This window comes from Salmo trutta, chromosome 1 (assembly GCF_901001165.1).
Source record: "Salmo trutta chromosome 1, fSalTru1.1, whole genome shotgun sequence".
Lineage (NCBI taxonomy): Eukaryota > Metazoa > Chordata > Actinopteri > Salmoniformes > Salmonidae > Salmo > Salmo trutta.
The window spans coordinates 5515631-5526265 of record NC_042957.1 but is presented as its reverse complement, the minus strand read 5'-3'; the positions used below and the strand labels follow the sequence as shown (position 1 = coordinate 5526265).

Below are 10635 nucleotides of genomic sequence, written 5' to 3'. Positions count from 1 at the left end.
GAGGTTTGTTTTGTTCTTCTCTCTGTCTCTCTCTCTGTCTCTCTCTCCCTTCCATCTCTCTTTTTCTTTACCTCTCTCTACCTCTACCCGTCCCCTCTCTCTCTACCTCTCTCCCTTTCTCCCCCCTCTCTCTCTCTCCATCTTCCCCCTCTCCCTCTACCCGTCCCCTCTCTCTCTCTCTCTCTGATCACAGAGTTCTTTCAGAGGAACGTACAGGTGTCTGTGGCCTAGCTGTGGCAAGGTGCTCACGTCTTCAGTTGGGATGAAGAGACATGTCCGTGTGCTGCACCTGGGGTGAGATCCCCTCTCAACCATGTGGTTTAGAGAAACACATGCATGTAGCCCAATTATATTGTTAACTTACTCTGTCTCCCTCTCTTTGTCTCTCCCTTCCAAATTAACACGCATACACCCTGGCACACACACACACACCACACCCCGGCACACACACACCACACCCTGGCACACACACACACCACACCCCGGCACACACACACCACACCCTGGCACACACACACACCACACACCGGCACACACACACACCACACCCCACCCCGGCACACACACACACACACCACACCCCACCCCGGCACACACCTACAGCAGTGGATCGGAGCAGTCCCCAAGAGAGGAGGACTTCTACTACACAAAGATCTCCTGCGAAGCTCCTGCAGACCCCTCTCCCGTCTCCCCTCTTCCCCCAGACCCCTCTCCCATCTCCCCTCTTCCCCCAGACTCCTCTCCCGTCTCCCCTCTTCCCCCAGCCCCCCTCCCGGTTTCGTCCCCTCATGTCCCCTGGGCGTCCTTTGGCTCCCCTCTAAGCCCTGATCCAGATTCCGGTCTCCAGATCTCCTCCTCAGGGTCAGGGAGCTCCAGGCCCAGCTCAGGCCCAGAGTCAGCCCCAGGCCAACACAGACCTCTCAGCCAGTCTGCCCCCAGCTCCTCCTGGCAGATACAGACAGATCATCTCTATCAGGTAGGTGACCCTGGTCTGGCCCTGGTCTCTTTTTCATTTCATATATATTCCACTCAGTAACAATCGCCACTGTTTTCTAGGGCGTACTGGGTCTGCCCTGACCTGCAGAGGGTCAGTGCTTTGGATGTTGAGATCATTTGCAGTTCATGATTGTTTATTCATTTTTATGGTTTTAGGCTGGTTTTTCTGTTTCGTATTTCAACCAACTTGTCTTGTATGGCAAGGCAGTGATGTTGCATTGTTGAATTGTTTTACGCGTTGTGTTTAGAAACAACAGCTAGCCGTCTTGAAAAGAGTTTGTCTAGAATTGCAGTAAAATAAATGTATGGGAGTTTGAGAGATGTCTGGTCTGTTGTTGTCTTCCTGTCCTCCAGGCGTCTACTCCCCTCCAGGTAACCATGACCTCCTGCAGCCCCGCCCCCTGTTGTTGGACCCCTCCCACCGTCTCTAACCAGCACAGCCATCACAACGCCCAGGTATGTCTGCTCTCCTCTTCTCTTCCTGGTTAGGCTCAACCTCAGCCGTTCCTTCCCAGGTCTCTCCAGAACGACATTATCTTGTGATATCTGGCTGACGTCTATGTCCTGGTTAACGTCAGAGCATCAGTAGGATAACAGGCGGATGTGATATTAATAGTGACTCTTTAATGATTTCTTATTACAAGACATGCCTTGCTTTTCTCTTCCCCCTCTGCTCCTTCTCTCCTGCCCCCTACAGGTGGTGACGGGTCGCTGCAGGTCTGTGAGTGTGGGAGAGCAGTGGCTTCAACAGAACAGCGTCACCAACAGGCTAACCACCTTGAGAGCAGCATCCCCGTCACTCACTCACTGCTCCTTCAGGTTAGAATTACTAATGACTACCTTTCTTCTCTCTCTCCTCCCCGTCACTCACTCACTGCTCCTTCAGGTTAGAATTACTAATGACTACCTTTCTTCTCTCTCTCCTCCCCGTCACTCACTCACTGCTCCTTCAGGTTAGAATTACTAATGACTACCTTTCTTCTCTCTCTCCTCCCCGTCACTCACTCACTGCTCCTTCAGGTTAGAATTACTAATGACTACCTTTCTTCTCTCTCTCCTCCCCGTCACTCACTCACTGCTCCTTCAGGTTAGAATTACTAATGACTACCTTTCTTCTCTCTCTCCTCCCCGTCACTCACTCACTGCTCCTTCAGGTTAGAATTACTAATGACTACCTTTCTTCTCTCTCTCCTCCCCGTCACTCACTCACTGCTCCTTCAGGTTAGAATTACTAATGACTACCTTTCTTCTCTCTCTCCTCCCCGTCACTCACTCACTGCTCCTTCAGGTTACAATTACTAATGACTACCTTTCTTCTCTCTCTCCTCCCCGTCACTCACTCACTGCTCCTTCAGGTTAGAATTACTAATGACTACCTTTCCTCTCTCCTCTCCCCTCTGTCTCAACTATCTCTCCTCTCCCCTCTGTCTCAACGATCTCTCCTCTCCCCTGTGTCTCAACTATCTCTCCTCTCCCCTCTGTCTCAACTATCTCTCCTCTCCATTCTGCCTCAGCTATCTCTCCATTCTGTCTCAACTATCTCTCCTCTCCATTCTGCCTCAACTATCTCTCCTCTCCATTCTGTCTCAACTATCTCTCCTCTCCATTCTGCCTCAACTATCTCTCCTCTCCATTCTGCCTCAACTATATCTCCTCTCCCCTCTGTCTCAACTATCTCTCCTCTCCATTCTGCCTCAGCTATCTCTCCATTCTGTCTCAACTATCTCTCCTCTCCATTCTGCCTCAACTATCTCTCCATTCTGCCTCAACTATCTCTCCATTCTGTCTCAACTATATCTCCTCTCCATTCTGTCTCAACTATCTCTCCTCTCCATTCTGTCTCAACTATCTCTTCTCTCCCCTTATGTCTCAACTTGCTCTCCTCTCCCCTCTGTCTCAACTATCTCTCCACTCCATTCTGTCTCAACTATCTCTCCTCTCCATTATGCCTCAACTATCTCTCCATTCTCTCTCAACTATCTCTCTTTTCTGTCTCAACTATCTCTCCTCTCCATTCTGTCTCAACTATCTCTCCATTCTCTCTCAACTCTCTCCTCTCCATTCTGTCTCAACTATTTCTCATTTCCCCTCTGTCTCAACTATCTCTCCTCGCCATTCTGTCTCACCTTTCTCTCTATTCTGTCTCAACTATCTCTCCATTCTCTCTCAACTATCTCTCCTCTCCATTCTGTCTCAACGATCTCTCCTCTCCATTCTGTCTCAACTATCTCTCATTTCCCCTTTGTCTCAACTATCTCTTCTTTCCCCTCCATCTCAACTATCTCTCCTCTCCATTATGTCTCAACTATCTCTTCTTTCCCCTCCATTATGTCTCAACTATCTCTCTGCTCCATTCCTGATAGCTCCTCTATCTTTCTCTTCTATCTTTGTCTCTGCACAGACTCCACACCTCTTCCAATGGGACGAGAGGGCATGATTAGATGGCTAGATAAGAAACATGATGGAGAATGTGTAACTTATTCTCTCTAGCACAGCGTTTTCTCTATATTAGGTATACTGTTAGTCTGCCACTCGTCCCCATATTGGTTTTTTGTCTATCATCCCTGTAGGAAGGGACGAGGGGTGGCTAAAACATTTATTGTGTATCATCTCTGTAGGAAGGGGCGAGGGGAGGCTAAAATGTTTCTTGTCTATCATCCCTGTAGGAAGGGACGAGGGGTGGCTAAAACATTTATTGTGTATCATCTCTGTAGGAAGGGGCGAGGGGAGGCTAAAATGTTTCTTGTCTATCATCCCTGTAGGAAGGGACGAGGGGTGGCTAAAACATTTATTGTGTATCATCCCTGTAGGAAGGGGCGAGGGGAGGCTAAAACATTTATTGTGTATCATCTCTGTAGGAAGGGGCGAGGGGAGGCTAAAACATTTATTGTGTATCATCCCTGTAGGAAGGGGCGAGGGGTGGCTAAAACATTTATTGTGTATCATCCCTGTAGGAAGGGGCGAGGGGAGGCTAAAACATTTATTGTGTATCATCCCTGTAGGAAGGGACGAGGGGAGGCTAAAAAGTGTCGTAAGGTGTACGGAGTGGAGCGCAAGGACCAATGGTGCACGGCCTGCCGCTGGAAGAAAGCGTGCCAGCGCTTCCCAGACTAAACGAGTGTGTGAACGAAGGATGATGAACGAAAGAGACTCTAAAAAGAGAGGTCAGGATCAGGGCCTGTAAGCCATCAAGAACAGCAACTTCCTTTTTTTCTACCTTGTTTATTTTCCCCTCAAGGAATAAAGTGATTTCAGTTTTTTTATACGTTGACCTGAGAAGTAAGTCAGTGTGCGATGCTGGTGCTAGTAGCTAGTGGGTTAGACTGTGTTATGTGGTAGGCCAACAATGCTCTTCCGTCCCAGACCTGTTTGTGCTGTGTAGCATGGCAACAACCATAGGAATTAGCTATACACAGGGATGGAACTTTTTGGGCACTGGCTTGTTGCCCTGGGTAACATTTGGGTCCAAAGTATGCGCCATGCAATATTTCTAAGAACAAACTTTGACTGGCCTGGTGTGATCTGAACAGTACTAGTGGGCTAGCTTCATATCCTACTAGCCTGGTCTGAACAGTACTAGTGGGCTAGCTTCATATCCTACTAGCCTGGTCTGAACAGTACTGGTGGGCTAGCTTCATATCCTACTAGCCTGGTCTGAACAGTACTAGTGGGCTAGCTTCATATCCTACTAGCCTGGTCTGAACAGTACTGGTGGGCTAGCTTCATATCCTACTAGCCTGGTCTGAACAGTACTAGTGGGCTAGCTTCATATCCTACTAGCCTGGTCTGAACAGTACTAGTGGGCTAGCTTCATATCCTACTAGCCTGGTCTGAACAGTACTAGTGGGCTAGCTTCATATCCTACTAGCCTGGTCTGAACAGTACTAGTGGGCTAGCTTCATATCCTACTAGCCTGGTCTGTACAGTACTAGTGGGCTAGCTTCATATCCTACTAGCCTGGTCTGAACAGTACTAGTGGGCTAGCTTCATATCCTACTAGCCTGGTCTGAACAGTACTAGTGGGCTAGCTTCATATCCTACTAGCCTGGTCTGAACAGTACTAGTGGGCTAGCTTCATATCCTACTAGCCTGGTCTGTACAGTGCTAGTGGGCTAGCTTCATATCCTACTAGCCTGGTCTGAACAGTACTAGTGGGCTAGCTTCATATCCTACTAGCCTGGTCTGAACAGTACTAGTGGGCTAGCTTCATATCCTACTAGCCTGGTCTGTACAGTGCTAGTGGGCTAGCTTCATATCCTACTAGCCTGGTCTGAACAGTACTAGTGGGCTAGCTTCATATCCTACTAGCCTGGTCTGAACAGTACTAGTGGGCTAGCTTCATATCCTACTAGCCTGGTCTGAACAGTACTAGTGGGCTAGCTTCATATCCTACTAGCCTGGTCTGAACAGTACTAGTGGGCTAGCTTCATATCCTACTAGCCTGGTCTGAACAGTACTAGTGGGCTAGCTTCATATCCTACTAGCCTGGTCTGTACAGTACTAGTGGGCTAGCTTCATATCCTACTAGCCTGGTCTGAACAGTACTAGTGGGCTAGCTTCATATCCTACTAGCCTGGTCTGTACAGTACTAGTGGGCTAGCTTCATATCCTACTAGCCTGGTACAGGATTCTTCTTCTTCTATACAGCAAACAGATCTGTCCCCAGGCTCCTTCCACTGAGACCATTTCTCCTCACCTTCCACTGAAAGCATTTCTCCTTCCACTGAGAGCATCTCTCCTTCCACCTTCCACTGAGAGCATTTCTCCTTCCACCTTCCACTGGGAGCATTTTTCCTTCCACCTTCCACTGGGAGCATTTCTCCTTCCACCTTCCACTGAGAGCATTTCTCCTTCCACCTTCCACTGAGAGCATCTCTCCTTCCACCTTCCACTGAGAGCATTTCTCCTTCCACCTTCCACTGAGAGCATCTCCTCACCTTCCACTGAGAGCATCTCTCCTTCCACCTTCCACTGAGAGCATCTCTCCTTCCACCTTCCACTGAGAGCATCTCTCCTTCCACCTTCCACTGAGAGCATTTCTCCTTCCACCTTCCACTGAGAGCATTTCTCCTTCCACCTTCCACTGAGAGCATTTCTCCTTCCACCTTCCACTGAGAGCATCTCTCCTTCCACCTTCCACTGAGAGCATTTCTCCTTCCACCTTCCACTGAGAGCATTTCTCCTTCCACCTTCCACTGAGAGCATCTCCTCACCTTCCACTGAGAGCATCTCTCCTTCCACCTTCCACTGAGAGCATTTCTCCTCACCTTCCACTGAGAGCATTTCTCCTTCCACCTTCCACTGAGAGCATTTCTCCTCACCTTCCACTGAGAGCATCTCTCCTTCCACCTTCCACTGAGAGCATTTCTCCTTCCACCTTCCACTGAGAGCATCTCCTCACCTTCCACTGAGAGCATCTCTCCTTCCACCTTCCACTGAGAGCATTTCTCCTCACCTTCCACTGAGAGCATTTCTCCTTCCACTGAGAGCATTTCTCCTTCCACCTTCCACTGAGAGCATTTCTCCTTCCACCTTCCACTGAGAGCATTTCTCCTTCCACTGAGAGCATCTCTCCTTCCACCTTCCACTGAGAGCATTTCTCCTTCCACCTTCCACTGGGAGCATTTTTCCTTCCACCTTCCACTGGGAGCATTTCTCCTTCCACCTTCCACTGAGAGCATTTCTCCTTCCACCTTCCACTGAGAGCATCTCTCCTTCCACCTTCCACTGAGAGCATTTCTCCTTCCACCTTCCACTGAGAGCATCTCCTCACCTTCCACTGAGAGCATCTCTCCTTCCACCTTCCACTGAGAGCATCTCTCCTTCCACCTTCCACTGAGAGCATCTCTCCTTCCACCTTCCACTGAGAGCATTTCTCCTTCCACCTTCCACTGAGAGCATTTCTCCTTCCACCTTCCACTGAGAGCATTTCTCCTTCCACCTTCCACTGAGAGCATCTCTCCTTCCACCTTCCACTGAGAGCATTTCTCCTTCCACCTTCCACTGAGAGCATTTCTCCTTCCACCTTCCACTGAGAGCATCTCTCCTTCCACCTTCCACTGAGAGCATTTCTCCTCACCTTCCACTGAGAGCATTTCTCCTTCCACCTTCCACTGAGAGCATTTCTCCTCACCTTCCACTGAGAGCATCTCTCCTTCCACCTTCCACTGAGAGCATTTCTCCTTCCACCTTCCACTGAGAGCATCTCCTCACCTTCCACTGAGAGCATCTCTCCTTCCACCTTCCACTGAGAGCATTTCTCCTCACCTTCCACTGAGAGCATTTCTCCTTCCACTGAGAGCATTTCTCCTTCCACCTTCCACTGAGAGCATTTCTCCTTCCACCTTCCACTGAGAGCATTTCTCCTTCCACTGAGAGCATTTCTCCTTCCACCTTCCACTGAGAGCATTTCTCCTCACCTTCCACTGAGAGCATTTCTCCTCACCTTCCACTGAGAGCATCTCTCCTTCCACCTTCCACTGTATGTTTTTTCTCTTCTTCAACATTTCATTCTTCCCTGTGGTCTCTACGGTGGTAATGGAAACCTGTTACTTCTATATGGTGTGCTATCTATGAGTTCTTCCTTTGGACTATTTTGTGTTTGTGTCTCTTTTTTAAATGATTGTCTTTCTGATCCGCCTGAGAGGTAGGCAGAGGTTTATGTTATGTTTTGGCACATTTTATTGAAATGTATTTTACAAGGATAATGATAAATAAGCTACATTTGGTTTGACTCGTTGTGGTTTGAATCGAGTCAGTTCCTTCCATAACAGTATTTTACTTTTCCCCGTCTTGGTAAGCATTGTTATGGTCCTGTCTGTATAAGCTTCTGCACAGGATTGGGGTCAATTTGAATTGGGCAGTCAATTCAGGAATTAAACTTTGCGTTTGTTCTCAATGATTTCTCAATAAATGGAAGAGGAGAAGCTAATTATTTCAAAAGCTTGTCAAGTTTAGAATTTTTATTCAAATCACTTCCTGTATTGATTGACTTCAATTGGAATTGAACCCAATCCTACTATTGGACCACTACCAAGGGATAAGGCAATTAGACAACTGAATTTGTATTAGCCTTCTAATGAAACAACAAAAACGTGTTGTCTTACACTATTAACACATTCAAATAAAGTACCACCAAAAATAACCACTGAGAATATTGGGCACCGACAATTTTCTGTAACGACAATCCACAAGAGAAATAACAAACTAATTTATTATATTTTTCTCTATACAGGTTTCATGAAGACTTTTAAACAATAATACACATTAGAAATGTACACTGTATTCACAAAATTCTTAGTGTATGAACGAGAGACATGTACTCACAAACACATGCACACACACACACTCTCTCTTTAACGTACCCCAGTACAGTACTGGATAAATACTGCCTAAAGGTATGCGTGGCAAAACAATATCACCCTCTAACAGGTGAAATTCTAACCTATAACCATAACATAGTGTTGTGTTATTGAGTATTTTCAGACAAACTGTGTTTCATACAATAACAAGAAGATAACATGCACATATCCCTCGTCTTGCCTTTTTTTGGGGGTCAAAATCAGATAGGTGGTAAATTCAGTTTGATATGTATCCTAGAAGACAAATACAGGACATGATCTACTCTACCAACACCAGTGTTAACCTGCTGTCTGGGATGCTGATCTACTCTACCAACACCAGGGGGCAGTGTTACCCTACTGTCTGGGATGCTGATTCTACTCTAGCAACACCAGGGGGCAGTGTTACCCTACTGTCTGGGATGCTGATCTACTCTACCAACACCAGGGGGCAGTGTTACCCTACTGTCTGGGATGCTGATCTACTCTACCAACACCAGGGGGCAGTGTTACCCTACTGTCTGGGATGCTGATTCTACTCTACCAACACCAGGGGGCAGTGTTACCCTGCTGTCTGGGATGCTGATCTACTCTACCAACACCAGGGGGCAGTGTTACCCTACTGTCTGGGATGCTGATTCTACCAACACCAGGGGGCAGTGTTACCCTACTGTCTGGGATGCTGATCTACTCTACCAACACCAGGGGGCAGTGTTACCCTACTGTCTGGGATGCTGATTCTACTCTACCAACACCAGGGGGCAGTGTTACCCTACTGTCTGGGATGCTGATCTACTCTACCAACACCAGGGGGCAGTGTTACCCTACTGTCTGGGATGCTGATTCTACTCTACCAACACCAGGGGGCAGTGTTACCCTACTGTCTGGGATGCTGATTCTACCAACACCAGGGGGCAGTGTTACCCTACTGTCTGGGATGCTGATCTACTCTACCAACACCAGGGGGCAGTGTTACCCTACTGTCTGGGATGCTGATCTACTCTACCAACACCAGGGGGCAGTGTTACCCTGCTGTCTGGGATGCTGATCTACTCTACCAACACCAGGGGGCAGTGTTACCCTACTGTCTGGGATGCTGATTCTACTCTACCAACACCAGGGGGCAGTGTTACCCTACTGTCTGGGATGCTGATCTACTCTACCAACACCAGGGGGCAGTGTTACCCTACTGTCTGGGATGCTGATCTACTCTACCAACACCAGGGGGCAGTGTTACCCTACTGTCTGGGATGCTGATCTACTCTACCAACACCAGGGGGCAGTGTTACCCTACTGTCTGGGATGCTGATTCTACTCTACCAACACCAGGGGGCAGTGTTACCCTACTGTCTGGGATGCTGATTCTACTCTACCAACACCAGGGGGCAGTGTTACCCTACTGTCTGGGATGCTGATTCTACCAACACCAGGGGGCAGTGTTACCCTACTGTCTGGGATGCTGATCTACTCTACCAACACCAGGGGGCAGTGTTACCCTACTGTCTGGGATGCTGATCTACTCTACCAACACCAGGGGGCAGTGTTACCCTGCTGTCTGGGATGCTGATCTACTCTACCAACACCAGGGGGCAGTGTTACCCTACTGTCTGGGATGCTGATCTACTCTCCAACACAAGGGGGCAGTGTTACCCTACTGTCTGGGATGCTGATTCTACTCTACCAACACCAGGGGGCAGTGTTACCCTACTGTCTGGGATGCTGATCTACTCTACCAACACCAGGGGGCAGTGTTACCCTACTGTCTGGGATGCTGATCTACTCTACCAACACCAGGGGGCAGTGTTACCCTACTGTCTGGGATGCTGATCTACTCTACCAACACCAGGGGGCAGTGTTACCCTACTGTCTGGTAGCTGATCCACTCTGCGGTTCCCACTAAATGGCCAAGCTGCAAAATCTAAATTGACTATATAGTAAACATTTCTGAAAACTAAAATTAGGTTTAAAATCAGATTTTAAGAAGAGAAATTGTAGAATAGGCAGGGCTTCCAACTTTGCAATTTGGCCAGATAGTGACGACTGTTCTCTGCCCAGTAACATACAGTATATTCTCGGAATAGAGAAGATGCAGACCACCAGTTCTTTAATGACCCAGAGACCGTGAACAGTGCAAATAACAAATGCAACCCTTCACTCGCTCAAGCTTTAAATAAAATAAAAAATGAAAGTGCATACATACATCATAAACATCCATCCAGTCATCATCCTAACATGGGTGGTATTATATCCAGGATCTAGTATCATGTCGTGTAGATTTTAAGATACTGAAACAATATTA

At 47.9% G+C, this 10635-nt stretch overlaps 2 protein-coding genes across 4 annotated transcripts in view; one reads left to right on the top strand and one right to left on the bottom strand.

Annotated features, from left to right (window-relative positions):
* znf395b (zinc finger protein 395b) overlaps nucleotides 1-4259 on the top strand; it is a 10073-nt gene extending 5814 nt beyond the window's left edge. For 2 of the 3 annotated variants that reach the window (XM_029698988.1, XM_029698907.1), the window contains exons 6-10: nucleotides 194-294; nucleotides 604-976; nucleotides 1351-1452; nucleotides 1694-1815; nucleotides 3999-4259. In XM_029698988.1, coding sequence (XP_029554848.1) covers nucleotides 194-294; nucleotides 604-976; nucleotides 1351-1452; nucleotides 1694-1815; nucleotides 3999-4110 — 810 coding nt within the window. In that variant the 3' untranslated portion in view covers nucleotides 4111-4259. The remainder of the gene's footprint in view (nucleotides 1-193; nucleotides 295-603; nucleotides 977-1350; nucleotides 1453-1693; nucleotides 1816-3998) is intronic. The other variant, XM_029699073.1, reaches the window with a different exon arrangement.
* A 1349-nt stretch (nucleotides 4260-5608) lies between these two features.
* Nucleotides 5609-7474, bottom strand: LOC115147368 (uncharacterized). Its single transcript, XM_029689584.1, has 7 exons — nucleotides 7390-7474; nucleotides 6973-7340; nucleotides 6770-6937; nucleotides 6578-6689; nucleotides 6398-6528; nucleotides 6109-6317; nucleotides 5609-5635 (listed from the first exon to the last, which is right to left on the bottom strand). The coding sequence occupies exons 1-7, from the start codon at nucleotides 7455-7457 to the stop codon at nucleotides 5609-5611; spliced, it is 1083 nt and encodes a 360-aa protein (XP_029545444.1). The 5' UTR covers nucleotides 7458-7474.
* Nucleotides 7475-10635: the final 3161 nt, after the last annotated feature.